The following is a 20,723-nucleotide window of genomic DNA, read 5'->3' as shown; positions in this document are numbered from 1 at the left end:
TGTCCCTCGGATCTATATGTCCCTACACGGGGCGGGGATTACCGTTGGGGGTGACTATCGAGTCAAATGCTGTTTCATAAGAAGGCGCAAAACTGCTTGGCTCAGTATCATCGTACATGAGCATTAAAGGGATTGGCAATGGTTACCATACGTCGGATGGATGGGCCAGCATTTGGAGCCAGGGGATTAGGTGGAGGATCACTTTGAGGCTCTTTCCATTCTGGATTATTTGACAGACTCCGCCTTTTTCTGCCAGAATCATATCTGTGCCATGCGATTCTGAAAAGTCATCTGGGTTGCGGCCTCCAATTGATCCGAAAATCCTTGGAGCGCATCTCGGGTGTAGTTGACAAATCTCTGCTGATTATAATAGATATAGTTAATCCAGTCAACATTTTTATTTATTGTAACAATGGGAAAAATGGATTCGAAACCAGCGACAACTTGATCTCGGGCTTTATACTCATCTGGGACCCCCCTAGGAACTCCTATTGCATCTATATACACATGGGGGTCGAAGCTTCCCTCGGGGGCTTTTGAGACACTGCGTTTCTTACGGAACAGGGTAGACTGGGCCTCAACAGCTTCTGGCTCTTCCGACATTATAAATAACGGCATTATAACTTTGGCCAGTGCACATTCACCAGTCCAACTACCTTCTAATCTGGTGCGCAGTTTCATGTCTCCACATAGCCAATAGATGTCTCCCAGAGAATATACTTGATTCTGTGTGGGGGGACCGGTCAAATTGCTGTATTCAGCACAATTACCATTAGAGAATTTACCAAGAAATTTGCCTGTTCCTTTGGTGTTTGAAATACAAATGTAAGTGCCAGAATATATAGTAATTCCTCCGTTGAGCTTGGGAGCCTCGATTAATAGAGGATATTCTCTTTTCCATTTCTCACATTTGGTGAAATTGTTACTGGTATTGGTATAAAGACTCAATAGACATAACAGTGACTGATAGGGCAACTGTAGGGGTACTGTACCCAGATGTGGACGGGCTCTACCACACACATAGCAATTGGACTTATTGTGCTTAATAGCAGAATATTGCATCCACTCGAGCCATAGATTAATATCATTATATCCAGTTTCTATGGCTACAGTATCCTCATAAGTGGGATTCGCTATAGCTATCATACGTTGAATGGCACGCTGGACCATATATGGGATTCCTGGTGGTTTCGAAACTGGTTGGTTTGATGGTTTACCTTGTGGCTCTTTCCATTCTAAACTATGGTACATATCTTTAAGATAGAAGGGGGCCTTGCCGCTCATAAAACCATATTTGTAAATCCCGAAAATATATTTTCGAGCATCAGTTGGCCGGGGATTCTCTATAGTAAGGGTGTATCATTGGTTATCACCAGTTCCGGTGGATATGAGAGTCATTCGTGAGAGCAATGATTTACCATATTGATCTTTGAGGGCTAGGGCTTCAGGGGGCTTATATCCCCATTTGGTACCTGAATTAGTTATAACAGAGCCCCAATACCTACAGTTGTCCCCCCATTGCCCTCCAACATAGCATATGTACCCAACACATTCTCCTATTTGAACATCACAATACCCGGGGTCAAAATTGTCGGTGGTATCCCCTTCTTGTGTCATCACACCGGTATATACATTGGTGTAGCGTTTAGAAACACAATTTATAATGTGGCTACTGGAATTGTACCAAAAAGTGGGAGGACCTGCTTGTCGTGCGTTTCTTGTAATGGCTACCCGACCCCCCTGGTGACTGGTAGCTTGAGTTGGTTTTCCTCATATATATTGAAAAATAAATAATAATAATAATAGTGGGATGCCCACTCTTTTGCAAAGGCTATACATTTTAGGAGTCAATTGCTGGAGGATTGTATCCTTTGACTCTTGCAGTGCAATGCGTGTATCCACGTGGGCTTCTCTTCAACTTTTACTGAGATAGAAATTGTTAGTAGCACTTGATAAGGGCCCTCGAATTGCGGTTCCAGAGTGGATCGGACATGTTTCTTCACAACCACCCACTCCCCAGGCAATAGGGAATGGGTACCTTCGAGGGTATTGGGATCTGGAATAGAAGAGAAAACTTGGGCATATATATTAGATCACTGAGTAGTCAAAGCAATAACATATTTTGCAATTGTTCATAATTCATTTGCAACTGCTGTGGGAAGTACTGTCCTGGCCTGGGACTACTTCCAAAAAATATTTCATGTGGAGTGAGTTTATGTGATGCCTTTGGCGTGTGTCTGATAGCAAAAAGCACGATGGGTAGGCATTGTACCCAATTTAGACCAGTCTCTTGTGTAATTTTCAACATTTTTTACTTGATAATGCCATTTAGTCTTTCCACTTTCCCGCTACTCTGGGGTCTGTAGGGAGTGTGAAAAGCAAGATGTGAACCTATAATCTTCCACACTTCTTGGGTGATATTTGCAGTGAATGCAGGTCCCTGGTCGCTTTCTATGACCTCAGGGACCCCGAAGCGACAAATAAGTTCTTGAATAAGTTTCTTGGCGGTAGTGGGTGCAGTTTGGTTTCGTACTGGATAGGCCTCTGGCCATCCGGAAAACACATCGACCACTACCAGTACATATTGAAATGTCTGACACATCGGCATTTGAATGTGGTCAATTTGAATCCGTTGGAAAGGGTATTGAGCATTCGGTAAACATTTGGATGGTGTAGGTTCTGTCCTTCTGGTATTGCACTGAGCACAGATTAAACATGATTCGGTGGTTCGTGCTAGCATCGGGGTGATTCCTGGTGCGATCCAGATTTTCTCGATAATCTCCTTCATAATGGTTTTAGACTCATGCGTCGGTCCATGAGCTAGTGATACGACTAAAGGATATAAAGTCCGGGGTAAACAAAGATATTGGCCTCTGGCCCAGGCTCCCCGCTCATCCTTGGATGCTCCTTCTTGTATCCATTGATTTTGTTCCTTGGTTGAAGCTTGTTGTTGTAATTGAATTAAAATATCCCAGTCTAATTCCATTGGTGCTTCCTTGGTCACCGTCATTAAAGGGACCGCTGAGTCTTCATTGAGGGCTGCTTGCTTGGCTGCACTATCTGCTAATGCGTTTCCTTTTGCTTCCATAGTGTCAGCCCGTGAGTGTGCCTTAACTTTGATCACTGCAACTTGTTTCGGGAGTAGGGCCGCAGTCATCAAAGCTTCAACTGCTTTCCCGTTCTTGATTGGAGTCCCTGCTGCAGTGATATAATCTCTTGCCTTCCAGATGACTCCAAAATCATGTACAACTCCGAAGGCGTACCTGGAATCCGTATAGATATTTGCGGTAGAATCTTTAGCCATAATGCAGGCCTCGGTGAGGGCAGCTAGTTCAGCTTCCTGAGCTGACTGATCCGGTCGTAGAGCTTTTGCACAGAGTACAGTGGTGTCAGTCGTAACCGCCATTCCCGTATGGAAGCGACCCTTGTCATCGGCATATCTGGAGCCGTCCACAAATAGGGTCCATTCTGGGTTTGAGAGTGGGGTATCCTGTATGTTCGGAGGCGAACCGACTTCCGCTTGCATCATGGTCAGACAATCATGTGGATCGTCCTCGGGTGGTACATCTGGAAAATCGACATTTGATGACTGTATATGCCACAATAGCTGTTCCTGAAGATCTTCTTCTGTGGCTAGATCAATAAAATCCGTAGACGGAATATCAGTATACTCCCCCCTTGGAAGTGGAAGGAGGGCAGCCGGATTGAGAACACTGCATCGTTGAATAGTAACATTGTCGGGCAATAACAGACTCCCTTGGAGACGAAGATGACGCTGAGCAGTGAGATGTCTGGGTTGGGTCTGTTGTAAAATAGCTGAGATGTCATGTGGAGCTAGAATTGTCAAGGGATGTCCGAGGACAATATCTGAAGTGACGTCCAGAAGACAGCTGGCAGCGTGAATAGCCCTTACACAGGAGGGTGTCACGCGAGCAACTGGGTCCAATCGTTTGGAGTAGAATCCGAGGGGACGATGTCGACCACCGTGCATCTGAGTGAGAACGCCTGTGGCATGGCCTTGCCGTTCCATAACATAGAGACGGAACGGAAGAGAATAGTTCGGAATTCCTAAAGCTGGAGATGAGGCAATCATTTGTTGTAGAGCGTCGAATGAGTCCAGTGCCTCTGGTGTTAAATAAAAAAATTGCTGGTAGTTCTCGAGGTATACAGTCATATAGTGGTTGCATTAGAACAGAAGCGTCGGGAATCCAGGGACAACAGTATGAAATGAGACCCAGAAAGGTCTGTAGCTGATGTGGAGTTTCTGGCGGAGCCAACTCCAGGATGGCCTTTTTCCGTGCCATTGTAAGATGTTTACGGCCTTTGGTAATACAGTGTCCCAGAAAAATCACTTTTTGAAGACATAACTGTAGTTTCGATTTGAAGACCTTACAGGCAGCTGTAGCTAGAAAATAGAGTAGGTCCAGGGTAGTTTCTTGACACATGGATGGGTCTGGAGCACAAAGAAGTAGGTCATCCACGTATTGCAGGAGCTCAACTTCCGGGTGAGCGTCTTGCCATGAAGAAAGCACAGAAGACATAGCTTTGCTGAAACTGGACGGGCTGTTTTGAGCTCCTTGTGGCATCACCGTCCAGGTGTATTGCCGACCAGCATGTGTGAATGCAAAAAGATATTGACACGAAGGGTGTAATGGAATAGAGAAAAAGGCATTAGCAAGATCAATTACAGTGAACCAGGATGCCGTAGGTGGAATACTGGATAGAAGAGTATGTGGATTTGGCACAATAGGGGTATCCAGAACCGTGGCTTCGTTGACAGCGCGTAAATCTTGTACCATCCTGTACACTGGAGGTTGGCCTTTTATCTGCTTCTTTTTGACTGGATACAGCGGAGTATTGCAAGGAGAGGTAGTAGGTATTATTGCACCGGATTCTAGGAGTGCAGCTACTTGAATAGATATTGCATCTAGTTGGGCCACTGATAAAGGATATTGGGCCTTGTATGGAAGAACATTAGGATCCTTAAGCACAACTTGTACCGGTGGGACATTGAGACGTCCAATGTCCATAGGTCCAGAGGCCCATAGGGTAGCTGGAAGATGGTCTAGCATAGTATTCAAAGAATTAAATAGATTATCCCAGGTTTCGGCACCAGGATCATGTACTACTGCCATAAGCATACAGGTTTCTTCAGGGGCAAGAGCAGTGTTGAGAGTGACAGTTCCTTTGTCAGTGAAGGTAATATTGGCTTGGATTTTGCTGAGAAAATCCGCTCCTAGAAGATTGAAAGGGCAAGTGGCACTGACCACAAATTGAGCTAGAGTAGATGAAGGCAGATGTATTGAAGAGCTTGTGACGGGTAAGGGGCGTGTGAGTGGGTTGTGTTGAACCACGCCTTCTAACCCACTACAGGGGAGTTGTATATCAGATAACCAGGATGGGTGTGCATCCGTCTCACAAAGCATGCTACGAGCAGCGCCAGTATCAACAAGAAATGAGCAAGGTTTTCCGGCTACATCAAGAGTGATCTTAGGGGAAGGGCCGGAAGGAGGGGCGGAGACGGCCATACAAATAGAGTCCCCCTCCTCCATTTGCTCGCCTATTTCCTATGGCTGAGGTGGAGGAGGAGTGTTCTGGTTCTGGTTTTGGTTCTGGGCTTGATAAGCGGCCCACAGGTGGCGACTATGACATACTCTTTTAAAATGACCGACTTTTCCGCATCCATAGCATTTACAAGGTTGTCGCTGTCCGTCCGTGGATTCATTAGTGGCGTCGGCTCCGGTCATTACCGCCGCGATGGCGGACTTTTTCTTGCTGTTTCCTGCCTCCAATCCTTTAGCAACCTGTATAAGGACTTCGAGTTCCATTGACCTCCATTCCGGGCGGCAGGTAGTGAGTACTTTGTTGAGATCAGAACGGAGGCCGTCTACAAAGGCACGACCCAACATACGAATATGTGCCATTTCTTGGAGTGAGAATCCTAGATCACGAAAATGTCGTTTGATTCTGTAGGCATATTTCTCCACTGACTCTCCTTTTTCTTGAGTTATATCCTGTAGAGATACTGTTTGTTCGGACAGTCTGTCCTTTGCCCAGATTTCCAGTTGCTTGATAAACTGTTGACCTGATTCAGTGGATCTGGGATCACAAGGTAGATAAGATGGGTCTCGTAGAATTTGGTTGAGAATAAGATCTGCGTAATCTCCTGCTTTGGCTTGGACAATACTAACAAGGTCAGACCAGGTACATCCATAGGTAGTCCAGGCCTGTGAAACTTTTCGATAAAATGGCATTGGATGAGTATCAGGTTCAGGGAGATCTTTGACGATTGTATACAGTTGTTGCGGATTGAATGCTACATACTTGGAACGCGGCTCCGTGGAAGCGAGACCATCTCGTGGAGTAGCATTTTCTGTGGCGAGTCGGGTGTGTGTTTGGGCTTAGTTCTTCTTTGGGGTTTAGTTATTGGTTTCGGTCTAGGTAACTTTTTTCCCTTTTTAAGTACCATACCGCTGTTGGCATCGGATTGGGTCGGGGCAGCTATTGCGCCCTCGGCCGTATCTATTTCCTCCCCTTCTGCACTGCCGTCCGGGCCCATCATCATTAACGGGACAGTAGTGCTGGGTGTAGGTACCGGGGGTGTAACTACAGGAGGAGTGGGTGGAAATAGTACTGCTTGAGGTTTTTCTAGTGTTTTGCCTTCCTGGAGTAGTAGGCATTCCTCAGCCTGGTGTTGGGCCGGAAGCATAACAGCACCAGTAGATATATTTTCCTTCTTTGTTTCCTCACCGCTTGCCATTATCATAATTGGGACCATATGTCTGGGTGCTGTAGTCTGGGTAGGTAATACAAATGTGCCATCCGGATTAACTACTGGGTACAATAACACTGTGGGAATAGACATAGAAGATAACGGAGCTGGAGGTAGGCCAGAATTTTGGGCGTTGTCAGTTAACAAAGATGGCGCCGATGCCTGTACCGGATATAACAGAAAACGGGGCAGGCAATTGGTGGGGATTTTCCACTGAAGACAGTTGGTGAAGTGTGTCACAAGATGGCGCTGGTGTCTGTGTCAGACACGACACAGTAGCCGGAGTAGACAGGGGGCGGGGGGGCCTCACAGTACAGACAAGAGCGACGGCTTCCTGACGTCATTGCATTACAGGCTGGGCAGCTCCACCCCTTGTCCGACGACTCGGCGCCATTATAGAGCTGTGGCGTATAAAACATTGGAATTTTACACAGATATCTTGAGTGCTTTTCATCATACATTTCTTCGCCATCTAACGATTTAAATTCTTTGCTACAATCTAGCCAGACTTTAACAGTATCTTTCAATCCGTCGTTGTCTAATTTTCCTGCTTTTTCATTTAGGAGGTTTTGCCAGGTGCAAATTGATAAGGTTCCTCCTCCAGGTACTTTATATCGTTTTTCCAACTTAGATAATTGCTTAATGTATCTTTTCCCTCGTCTGTCGGCAACTAATTGGGAGGGCGTACAGAACCCACTTGGAACGCTGTTATCGTTCCCCATTCCGCAACGATATCGTAACCTTGTCCGCAACCGTCCGAAACCTTCTGATACGAGCAAGGCACACACACACACTGTAGTAATATTATGCACTGGGGACAGGTGACTGGGCTGTCCAAAATAGTGTTAGTCTTACAGCACCGTCTGGGATCAGAGCAACTGGGTTGATCAGGTGTAGACTTGAAACACTTTACCGATTCCTTCCTACTACAGTGTGCTTGGGACAGGCGACTGGGCTGTCCAAATTAGTGTTAGTCTTACGGCACCGTCTGGGGATCAGAGCAACTGGGTTGATCCGGTGTAGACTTGAAACACTTTCCGAAACCTTTCCGAAACAGTGTGCTCGCCAGCAAAAGGGAGGCACCACAGTTCAACAAGTGATTATACAGTAGATTTACATGGGGTTCTTTTATTGCCTCTCGAGGGTGCGTCAACCACCTGAGTTCCCTCCTCCGAATACACACGTGAGTAACGAGAGACACACAAGGTAGATAAGAAACGATCTTACCTTGTAACTGGGCTGCAGTCCCAGGGTCTAATCGTCAGCTCACGGCGTGAACTCTCCCCGGGAGGGACCTCCGACAGGTACGGCTTCCTCGAGCCCCACGTTGGGCGCCAACTGTTTTGGATGCTTTCCAATAAAGCCTTTCTTCAATTGTTGAACTGCTCCAAATTATGTGAATATAAATGTACGTGCACGGAGAGAGAAATAAGACACACGACACACTCTGGGTCAGGTCCAAAATCACTCTGCTTTATTTTGTTTATATTATAGATTATATAGTGTCCGGAAATAGGGACGTCAGGTTACGTAAAGTTTATTAATTGGTTAATCCTGAAACTATGCGGAAATAGGCAGAAAGGCAGAAAACAGTTAGATACTTTCCTGTAACTAGATATAGTCAGGATGGCGCTTGCGGTTAGTAAAACATAGATAATTGAATACACTGCTACTTGCGTCTCCCACGTATTTGCGTGAGGTGTAACCCTTTATTGGTCGAGGCCATCTTATATTCATTAAAGCAATAAGTGTTTCTTGCTGATATATATATATAGTGGTTCCATAACACATGCAAAGAGTTAAAATACCAGCATTTAAAATACCCTGTGGTGTCTAGTTTTGAAAAATATATGGTTTTGTTGGGCACACTGAAATGGCCCGGCTCAAAGATGTACCAAATAGGGCATGGGCAGTGGATCCCCAAATGCCAAAGTTCAACATTGAAAAATGCGCATGCCCCAAATGTGGCCCTTTTGCCCCCAAACGGCCAGGCAAAATCATTCATGTGAGGTATCGCTGTACTCAGGAGATGTTGCTGAACACATATTGGGGTGTTTTGTGATAGTGACATATACAAGAACTTTTTAATTCATACCTGAAGTAAAATGTGTGTGGAAAACCAAATGCAAAAAAATGACTACCACAAAGTTTGACAAAGACTGGTGGTAGATATGGTGCATGGAAATAGTTAAAATATTAGCATTTGAAATACCCTGGGCTGTCTAGTTTTCAAAAATATATGATTTGATGGGGTAAATTGCATTGGCCGGGTTTAAAGATACCCGAAATGGCACATGGGGGAAAGAATTACCAGATTTGGAAAAAATGGCTTTGAAATAGCAAAAGGCTACCTGTACTTATTTCCCCATAATGGGTAGAAAAAAGCAAAAAAACATAAAAACATTGGGTATTTCTAAACTCAGGACAAATAGTAGAATCCATTTAGCAGGTTTTTTCATTACCTTTTATAAATGAGTAAAAGATTTTTCAACTAAAAGTTAGAAACAGTCATTTTTTTCTAAATTTTTCACCATATTTTATACTTTTTTTAGTAGTAAATAATATGATACAATCAAAACAATGTCATCTAAAGAAAGCCCTTCTTGTCCTGAAAAAAACAATATCTAATGTGTGTGGGTTCAGTAAACGGGAAAGAAGAAAATTACAGCTAAACACGAGCAGCGCAGAAATGTTAAAACGGCCATTGTCACGAAGGGTACAAAAAGTAAAATCAGCCTTTGTCACGAAGGGGTTAAGGAGTATCATACAGTTGGCAGTTACAAAACATAATTGTATTTTTTCTTTGGCTTATATACTCTTCCCCCTCGCCAATTCTAGTAGAAATTTTTTAGTCTGACTTTATCACTTCTTATGGCTGTGGTGTTTTCTTTCACTGTTGCACATATGCTGTGCAAGAAATTCCATGCAACATTGAAATATATGAGTAAAAATGGCATCACTGCAGGTGATGCCCACACATTTTGTTGTGCAGTTGCACATATTGCATACAAAACCTAATATGACATTTAAAGCAACATTGTAATATATGCAAAAGGCCCACTAAAATATAATGGTACCACCAACTTTGGAAGCTGTTAGTGGTAATATGCCTGCCTGAAAAGTGTCAAAATTACCCTAGTTGCACATCTTGTAACTACTGTTTATAAACATATCATTTGTATGGGCGTAATTGCTATCTGTGAGCACAATTGCAGTTATTGGCTTACCGTGCCAAATCTGAAAACAAAATTGAGTTTGAAAAACGTGATCCATGCCTTGCAACATTTGCCCTATAGCTAAATAATCCTGGGCGTATAGGGTGGTTTCCAAATCAGGAAAAGTTAATGAACGTATTTTGGATAGTTGTTCCCATTGGTTCAGCGTGTGCCGCCCGATCAGCAGCTGCAGCCTCCAGGACTGGTTGGGGAGATCACGGATCTCCCTAACCAGACCAACATTTACGTTGCCATTCAAACGCATTGGGTACGTTGGGCAGTTGCCCAGGGGCCCAGCATTCTAGGGACTCTGTGGTGAGTCACATTGCTGCCAGCAATGTGATTCACCGCAAAGCCCCTAAAAATAAAAAAATAAAAGTATAATTTTTATAGGGGAGGGGCGAGCGGAGCAGTGCACGCCCGATGAGCAGGGCTGGTTGGGGAGATCACAATCCCCCTCTACCCAGCCCAACATTAGGGAGACCTCGGCTGCGTTCTCCCTAATCACTATAGAGCGCCGGGATATTCCATTCTTGCCTCAGGCAAAAAGGAGCTAGCTATGGCTCCGATCGTGAGTAACTGTGCTGAGGAGCTATGATGTCATTGGTGTTGGTATATAGAATTTGTGTATTTATATGCTTTTTCTTTTTTTTCCTCTACAGGAATATGTATATCCAGATGCCAGAGATAGACAGTACTTAAATTTTTTCCATAAAGGAGCCAAAAAGATACGTTTTGACATAGAAGAATATAATCGACTCAAGAATGCTATTGCTCAGGTACCTAATTATGAGACCATGGAGATTGTTTTATGGTGTTCAGTACCAAGACGATATTGTTAATGTAATGTCTGTTCGATCAGGCAGGAATGTGTTAACTCCCCCCACCACATGCAGATCTACTGTTTGCTGCACTTATCTCTTAAAGCCTTCTAGCACCTCTAGATCTCTACACTTCCACAAGAAACATGTGTTCAAAAGCTCCCAATGCCTATACCTTTTGGTGGCAGAGTTTAGGATTGAACCCTACTGACACATGCCCTTGCTAGGCAGGCTTATGTTCTCTCTAGGGTAGAGTCAGGGTAGGATGTAGTTAAATGTATTGGAAAGAAATGAGTATGTCAAAATGTTGACATGGGTGCTTGTTTCACTTGACATCTGCAGACAAACCATTAAAAACTCTAATATCCATTCTGAGGGCTTTGAAGTAACCCATCATGACGATGGCTGTACTAGACAAATTGAATAAACTAAGATATTTAAGGACGTTTTATATTATTGTGTATATGCTTTAGATTTTTCTGTTTTAATCTGAGCATTGTACATCTCTTGTATCACTAATCATATAAAAAATACCAGAAATATGTATTTTGAAATAGTGTACACCTAAATAAATATAAGTTTTAGTCTTATGTTTGGAGTATAATTTTTCTTTTGTTTTTTTCCTAGGCTGAGTTGGATCTTAAGAGACTGCGTGATCCCCTCCAGGTGCACCTCCCAGTCCAACAAATAGATGAGAAAGATTGATTATCTGTCAGTCCCCAGCAGAACCTGTGGATAACTCTTGCCTTTGCAATTAAAAGCATTACAGGTGGTAGCTGGGCTGCAATATGGGATGAGTGATGTGCCCCCTATTTTTGTTATAATTTGTTTTTTTAGTTTCCTTTTTAAATAATGTTAAAGAAGTGAGAATTAAATAATGGGATCTAATCAAAGCATGGGGCCTTGACACTGTAAGGGCTTTGGGACAATAGTCTAATTCAAACCATATCTATCTTTTTATTTGTCTATGGATGAAAATGCATTACAAAATATATGGTTGAGGGTTTCAAAGCCAGATACAATGTTTATTTTTGTTTACTTATTTTTTCTGTTTTTTATTTTTATCGTGCGTTAAGAATGTGGCCGAGTGCCTATACAACACATCTGAATTAGAATCGGACAAAAAAATAATAGTTTAGCTCACAATTATTTCTAACGGAGAGATGGTGGTCCAGATTTAACCTCATCATAATGTTCATCTCTGATTTTTCTGAGGTGGTAGTTGCAATTGGGGCATTATCAAGCCTCCCTGTCCTTTGATCAACTCCAGGTTTGTGCACTTACCTTTCCGTGTTAGGATGCAGCACTGTTCAATTTTAATTCATGTTCCAGACACAGTAAAAACTTCTGCTATGCATTTTAAGGAACCGCACGTGATTTTCTCGTAATCACTGTTGAAAAGTCTATTTTGTATCCTCCTCCCATTGCCCTGGCTATATATCCCAGTGGCTTGATGCATGATAGGTTTTATGTCCTTTTTGGGTTTTGTTTTGGTGGGGGGGGGGAGAAGACCTACTGCTGTCCTTCACACTTGATGGGAGGCTCACTTGGGTAATGAATCAAGATTGCATGAATGTATGAAGGGTCACCACCTTATTCTGTTCTGTTCTGATAATCATTTAAATGCTAAATGAGATGTTCTGGCTAGTCTCCTAGGGATGTTTTCACCAGAAGGACTTCCTCTAAAGTTTTTACAGACTTTTGGCTTTGTCGGTGTTCTGTTTACCTTTGTATTGCAGAAGAATTGAAGGGTGGCAAAACCAGAGATGTCACTTCTGTCTGTTCTCCAAAGATTTCAATGGATTTCTTTTTCATTTGTTTTGTTCTTTCGTTTTTTGTTTTTTTTGTTTTTTAATATGCTGCTCTTCCACAGACTTTAAATATCAAAATGGTGCAGTCTCTCTGTTTGGATGGGAGGGTTGGCATAAGGGGTTACAAAATTAATTTTACAGAGACACTTTTTTTTCTAAGCACTCCCCACTGTGAAAGGCTCCTACTTCGGGAATAAAATTACAGAAGTGAAGCCAGATTTCTGGTGCCTTGAAAATACTCAGAGAAAAATTGGTTGTCTTCTAATTTAAAGTGGCATAGCCGGTGGTCATCTGATGGAGGACTCCATGCCAGCCCAGCTAGGCCGCCCACTCTGAACACAGCTGCCAGAATTCACTATGAATAACTGTGTGAACTAGATCTTTTTTTTTTTTTTTTGCGGATAAAATGACATTCTTTTTTTTTTCTCCCACTAAAGGGTAGTTCACTAAAGAACCAAGGTGAACCACAACAATCTATTTAATAGGCTACAGTATAATTATCATGGTTTGTTTGGGGGCTGATACATTCTACTGCCATACTGCCTTTTTGTTCTCTTAAGGTGTGTCCTTGCTAGCTCATATCCAGACATGAGGTGGAAGTAAATGTCTAATATCCATCTGACATGGATGAAACAAGATTGACAATCATCAGGCTTCCTGTAGGGAACCTTGGGTTGGGGGCAGCTATTTTTCAGGTGACATATACAGTGACTAAATCTCTTAAACATATGAAATGATGCTTCTTAATGCCTTTTAAATATATCATGTTTGGATCACCATGGTGATTGAAAGGATTTAATTTTTAACACTAATTCAACATCAATTGTATTTTACCATTTGCACCCTTGTGGCCAATGGAGCTGGGCACCAGTGTACAATGTGGCCCTTCTGGTTGCAGATGGTTTCATCCCATTTATAAAGGGATATCCGAGAGATCATAAGAACATAATTGTGTATTTAAAGGATCGGTTTGTGTTGGAGTGCGTAGGAAGGTTTGGAGCATGGAGGAACGTCCTATCAATAAAAAAAAAAAAATATTTAAAGATGTGTAAAATCCTGTATCATTTCTGAAATATGTATAAAAGATAAAAAAAATAATAATTCTGCAACAATAAACATTTATTAATTTTTTGAAGTAAAAACATGGGTGTTTTAATTGTGTCCCTATTTTGTATACCTGATATTGGTTATAATATTTGGCAAGTTTATTTGTTGTATTGTAAAGTCAAGTATAACTCTTTAACCATCATTGCCAATTCATATAGCTGGTATTGGGGTAGCTATAGTATAGGTGATGGGTTTTTTTTAACCATTGCCTGTAGCAGAAAATTCAGAATGTGCTGTCTGATGTGTGGCACTGACAAGTCAAATTCTTCCAAAGAGAAAAAGAAACTGGAGGACTACTAGACTTACATAAAAGTAGCAGATGCTAACAAGTCTCCATCTTATATCATCTCATCCTGTACACGGTAGTGGTGACAAGAGTCGAGTCTTTAACTGTGATCCCTGGCCGCCATGTCAATGTCCTTCTGAGGTTCTTCAGGAATGATCTGGTAATGCACCCGGCAGAAGTACTCACTCATCCGTAGGGAAGTAGCAGAGAAGGCATTATTACCACTTTTGCAGGGACCCATAAGTGTTTCCCCGCAATAAAGTTGACCACTGGTTGTATTTACTGAATATGGATTGATTTATAAGGAAGAAAACAGTCTTTTTTGATACAATGGAGAACAATTGGAAGGTGATAAAACTACAGATAATTATTTAAATTAAGCATCAGAATTTTTTTTACCAATAAACAGAGATTTACACAAATCAACTAATCAGAAAAGACATATTGCGCACCCTCAAGGTGGTGGAAGGGTGGCCAATCAGAGAAGCACCTACCTTCTCCACGTTATCTGGGGAAGGGCAGATAATTGAAGAAGCATCTGCCTTCCTACCGCTTGGGCAGAGAGTACAGGGAACTGAAACCCTCCTTTGCCTTTTTAATTAAAAAACGGCCTAGCTACCCATTGGAAACTCCTTATTAAATAATATTGCCGTACCCCAGGGACATTTAATGAGTTAAACCAGTTACTTAAATAAAAACCCCTTGTCAGAGTCAGAGACCCGCTCCTATCTTGTCCCGGGATTCTTCACCTCGTGGGGCAGCTCCGTTCAACAAGCCCTTTTGTGGATCGACTGCAGGTCTGCGTTGTAGGCCTCAGCCTCGATTCCGCCGCGCTTGACAAGCGTGCGTGCGCTTCTTGTTGTGAGGGGGTGTGATCTCACACCCGGAGGTGTTACAACACAGGAGGAGGTGCTCCCTGATTACGAATAGTGATGGAGTGTTTTTTATATACAAGGGGGAGGAAGTAAGGTCTACACCTGCTTCTACTATAAAAGACCTGCATTCCGTTCATTAAATGCTTGTTAATTGAGCTACATACCTTGTTGCTGTTCCTTTTTATCCTATCTCTGTTTAAGCTTCGCTTTGAATGATTTTCTGGTTTTGACCTTTTGGCTTCTGTCCTTGGACTCTTTGAACTCTGCTTGCCTCGACATTTTGGATTCTGGATTGCCTTGACTACTCTGTTGGATTTGCCCTTTCATATAATATACTATTTTGCGGAGTACCTCTCTGACTCTCACATTCTTTCCCTACGTTCCACAACCCCCTGACTGACACCTCTTTTTATTGTCATCCAGCACTTTTAAGTAGTTCTCTTCCATCTAGGAAACTGGCTCATCCAAAAAATTGATACCTGATAATATTGGGTATTTGACCATCTAACCTCTTTTAAGTAGTAGGACAGAACATTTCAAAATGTTAAGTAACCTGACAGATCCTCCTTATATTTTTTTGGTACATAAGAGGGTATTTTCCTGTTACATATTTGTTTTTCGAAACTATTTATCTATGCAACAATAGAGACACAAAAACAATTCTAATTAAGGATTTTTGGAGGTCAAAAGACTTTTGTTGATTCCAACAGTGACTCAAATATGTCCTCATGTCCCACGTGCTGCAAATGAATTTAGCCAAATACTCCAAATGATGACGTGTTGTTTGTTGCGCCATTTAGCCAATCCCTACATTTGCTTGATGCTCTGTGTAGCGATGACTGACTTAAAAGTGCTCAAATTCCACCTTTTCCAAGGCTGAGTAAATAGAGCCCGTTTTGATATTTTCCAAAATTGCTGTCATTAGGATTGCTACACTGAGATCAGTAACTTTGACTAAGAAGCACTTGCGGATCTACTGAAAAGTTCCTACGAATACCCACTGCTGAGGAAACACTCAGCCGGCATTCTTCTTGCGCGCCTCAATTTTGACAATCCTGCCTCCCCCTCCAATCTTCTGTTTTGGTAGTTCAATGAGGTAGTTAGCCCAGACTCGCATGTAGTTGTTCCAGTCGACGGTTGTGTGCTTTTTCATGCCCAATTCATCCTCGCACCACTGGATTCCTTATCCCAGCATGAGAAGAAACCTGCGGCTGTCACAAAAGGGTTGACAACTATCCGTGAACCAATTTACGGTTCAGATGTTGACCTTCTTCTGACAAGTAGACTTTCTGCGATCACCTTCAGCTAGAAGCAAGACAAATAGTGGGACCGATGCCCACCGAAAGTGATTGCACCAGAAGCTTAGAAAGGTTGCCATGCTTGTGGACGTTTATTTTTACCTATATTTTGTTTATCACAATTATCAAATTTAAGCCCTTCTTATGTGTGTGTGATGGGTAAGCCTTGTACCACGACTGGATACGCCCGTCGGTTCTGCGATGCTTCCGGCCGGGACCAAAAGGGTGAAACTGCTCCCAGCACTAGACGATACCAGCGAGGCAGCGTTCAGGAACTGGCCCGGTGTCCCTCCGATCATAGCCCCGCAGCTCACTGAGGCGCAGCTACAAGCAGTGCAGAGATTGTCCTAAGAAGCACGATAGGTGATATAGCGGGTCCCTAAAGCATTAGACGAGACTAATGTCCAGGGGAAGAAGAACACTTTATTTGGGGAAACACTCTCCGAACCACCCCTTGTCTGTATCCCATCACCTGTGGGTTATCTCCATGAAAGAGCGCTGTGGTCGGGTTGATGGTGTCAGGGTTACGAGGGGTTAAAGTCGGTGGGCAGGGCATGTGGCCCACGGATTGGGTCGGACGTGAGGGAGAACAAAGCGTAAACAATAAACGCCACATACATAGGTAAAATACAGAAATCATGCAAATACTAATACAAACGACACCTATTAACCCTGGGCCGTCACAGTGTGCCTAAACATTTGTTGTGCATGATCACCTATGTGGGTTACATGTCCAATCTACATATATATATCTACAACCACATCTATTGGGTGAATCTACTGGGGTGAGGTGGATTGGAGAAGCTGTATATAGTTCATTATTGATTTTAATTATTTTAGGTCCTTTTTTCAATTAAATAAATAAAAAATTTAATTTAAGTATGTTCCTAATTCCTAGTAAGTGTGCCTTAGTATAGTAATACGCATACAGTATACTTACAGCAAAACGTCTAATTTTTGACAGACACAAAACGTTAAATCATTAAAAGTGGTTACAAAATGAGGCATTAGACTGTGCATGTGCACAGTGCATTTTAATTGTTAAAATACTGTTTATGAGTAAGTTAAATACAGTCACGTTTCCACTACCAGCAACACAGGGAATTTTGCTGTTAAATTATTAATAGTTTATTTAGGCGTGTGCTGCTTGTCCTAGCAGTCTTTCAACATGCGGCAGTACTCTTGTTTGTAGTCACCAATATAACTGATTTTGTATGGTCCCACTATTATATATTTTCATTTTTTCTGCTTTACTGGCAAGTACAGTGAATTTGGAAATGTCTGAGAGACAGAATGATTCCAGTGGGGCAGAGCTGGTGTGTACAAAAAAAGTAGTCAGGTGACCCTTGGTATCTCAGTCCGCAGTAGCCTGAAGAACTGCCACGAGCCGCATGCAGCAGCAACAAAACAGTACCACCAAACATCCTGGCTCTAGCAATGCTAAAACCTTGTTGTCCACCCTACCTACCAAAGTAAGATGCAAATTTAGTTACCACTTAAGACTCACAGGGGTGTCCTGGTGGGAAAAAAAGGCAAATATTGCTTGTAAGATGTTCTATGAAGAAGCACCACAACCAACACTGGTACCAACCACTACCACAAGCAAAGCCAGCACTCCCCAGAGCTAAAATTGACAGACACTGTCTGGTGATGGCAGCAGAAGAAAGTGATAAAGAAGAGGAAAGCAAAAGTAGTTAATACTCTGCCTTGTGCATAATTGGACAAATATATGGTCACTGATAATGTTGATGATGATCTTGATTTAGATTATGAGCCAGAAGAGGAGGAGTCAAGGGACATTAATTTCTCTGTTAGATATGTTACTCCTTCCACTCTGCAGAAACAGCAGCACTACAAGCAATGGCACCACTAACAACATCACTGATGTGTCATGGAAAAAACAAACAAAAAAACTAGTACCACTGCTTCCTTGCCTGGTGGTTAAGGGTCTAGTAAAGCATGGGAGATAGATGTACTGCAAGGTGCAAGTTATGTCATAAGGAAGCGAGACGGGACCTCAGGTTGTCCCTTTCCGTCTAAAACAACTTCTCCCTTCAGGACGATAATCTATCGCAATCTGTAGGCAATATCCCCAAGCAAAGTAAAGGGATATTGCTACCCTGTACCCAAATAACCAGGTGAGACTAGTCTTTAGGTACAACAAAAGGAATAACTGTTTATTATGGGACAAAAGGAAGGGAGACAATGCAACAGGACACCGGCACCACTAAGTCTGGGAGATAAAGAGCACACATTATCTTTATTAGATTATCTCTCAGACCTTAGAGTGCCGTGTGCAAACTTTTACAAAATAAGCCAATAATATAATTTTTTATTAATAATGCAATAAAGAGTTTCATGTCACTGGATAATATTAACTGAGGGGCACAATCCGTGAACATAGCGACGTCCTAGAGTCCAGTAAAGTCCCAGGACCTACATACCCACCACAATGAAGGGGGGACTGCCGACATTGGTGCCAACAGCAAACCCCCAACAGCCTCTACTAACAGTAGCAAGAGAAAATGTAGTGGTGAAGTCCCATCCTTTAATAGTGTGACTGGTTGAGCAGTCTACTGTCTATCCATTGGTGTAGGGCTACTGTTGCTGGTCCTGCAATTCAAAATCAAGTCTGAATCTCTTTCTAAACTTTAAAATGCTGCTGTTGCGAATGAAAGGTGAATCCAGAAGTTTACAGAGGCTTTGAGTTTTGTTTCCAAATCAAACAAGCTCTCCTAATTGCGTCCAAACCAAATGGTCAGGAAATTAAATTTGTTAATTCCCCAGGTAACATGTACACTGCTTTAAAGGTCGTCACTTGACTATAACAAAAATACAACTCTCAGCATTCATGTTCAACCATTCTTCTTTTAAAAAAAATACCTTTCAGTTCAGCAGTATCCTAGGTATGTCTGACTGAACTACATAGAAGGCATAGTTTCTTTTTTTTTCTTTTTAAAAACCATTCTGTTGTTATGGATCTACTCATGTGCTTTGGATTGTTGCATTGCCCAACTCTTGTTGAGCTTCAGGGAAGGTGGCCTGATAACAGGCCTTGTGGCAGCAAAGCAGTGTTTGGATACCTCTATGCATATATTGATGCACTCTCAGTTTAGGGTTAAACATGCTATTATGTAGATCTTCAAGATATACACCGACCATGCTGAGCCACTTATCTCAAAACTAAAATGACTGAAGTTCTCAACTCCACAGCTCCCTCAACAGGCTACTTGTATAACATTACTGAAAGCAGTACCAAAACATAATGCCCCTCCACCATACTTTACAGTTTGGATTTGCTGTTGTACTGTGCCTTTTTTACAGGCAGCTGTGTTAATTGGAGTTTTAGTTAACCCATTAGCACACCTGGGAACTTTTAGACTCTGGCTACCAGGAGCCCCTCTTGTGGTATGCAGGTAGGAGATCCTGGGGATGCCTTTATGTGGTCCAGCGTTCGTAGTGGGACACAAGCTTTTGTAGGGAGTGAAGTGGGCAAGGAGTGAGGTGTGCTTCACCACATATGCCCATTAGTCACAAGGAAAGACTGCTCCTTAAAATCTCCTACTAATGTCACTATATATATATATATATATATATATATATATATATATATATATATATAATGTGTGTGTGTGTGTGTATTAAAGCCAAGGAATGGAAACCAAAACTCCGGTTTATGTAAATAACCTCCATAATATTAATGAGATCCACGAGTTATTCTCTTCCCCTAATAGATACTTTTACAAATGTGACTTCTATGTCAAATCAAGAATAAATCTCTATAACTCACAATTTTAGTAGTGTATTATCCTTTCTGGAGATGTGGTATCCAGAATTACACAAAATACTCTAGGTGAGGTCTGACCAGAAATCGGTAAAGTGACAGAACCACCTCTTTATTCCTGCTCTACTAAGGCCTCTTGACACACAACCCAGCCTGCTTGCTTTTTGTGATGCCTTATTGGATTCCCTTCTTGGCTTTAAATCCTCAGGACTAATTACTCCCAAGTCCCTCTCTTTTGTTGTTGCTGGCAGTGTCCCCAATGATATACGGTATTGTTCTTTGGGATTTTTTACACTTGTGACCATTCATCTAATTTACTTAAAACACTTGCCTTTTTTGCCTTGTTCCATCAGGAATGTCTACTTTGCTGCAACGTTTTATATCATCTGCAAAAAGGCATACTTTTCCTTTAAGTAATCTCATGAATAAAAATATTAAAAAGTACTGGTCCCAATACCCCCGAGGTACTCCACAGTAACAAGACCAATTAACTACAACCTTTTGCCTCCTGTCGCTCAACCACTGGCTTATACATTTAACAATTTTAACTTGAAAACTCAAACACTGCAATTTATTTATGAACCTTCGATGTGGGACGTTGTCAGATGCCTTCCTGAAATCTAGATAGGCTATATCGACTGCTTTTCCCTGGTCTATTATTATTATACTTTATTTATAAAGCGCCAACAGATTCCGCAGCGCTGTACAAGGTAAAAATTTGACAGATAACGACAAATACAAAATGACAAGCAAT

At 42.2% G+C, this 20,723-nt stretch overlaps 1 protein-coding gene across 1 annotated transcript in view; it reads left to right on the top strand.

The window, feature by feature from the left end:
• Positions 1 to 11,513, top strand: part of LOC149281359 (calcium uniporter protein, mitochondrial-like) — a 67,635-nt gene extending 56,122 nt beyond the window's left edge. The window contains exons 7-8 of the mRNA XM_089499385.1: positions 10,650 to 10,766; positions 11,436 to 11,513. Coding sequence (XP_089355511.1) covers positions 10,650 to 10,766; positions 11,436 to 11,513 — 195 coding nt within the window. The remainder of the gene's footprint in view (positions 1 to 10,649; positions 10,767 to 11,435) is intronic.
• Positions 11,514 to 20,723: the final 9,210 nt, after the last annotated feature.

Source organism: Sceloporus occidentalis, unplaced genomic scaffold, assembly GCF_023333645.1.
Source record: "Sceloporus occidentalis isolate IW3139 unplaced genomic scaffold, rSceOcc1.0.p SCAF_134, whole genome shotgun sequence".
NCBI classification, from domain to species: domain Eukaryota; kingdom Metazoa; phylum Chordata; class Lepidosauria; order Squamata; family Phrynosomatidae; genus Sceloporus; species Sceloporus occidentalis.
This window is presented reverse-complemented; position numbering and strand designations above follow the sequence as displayed.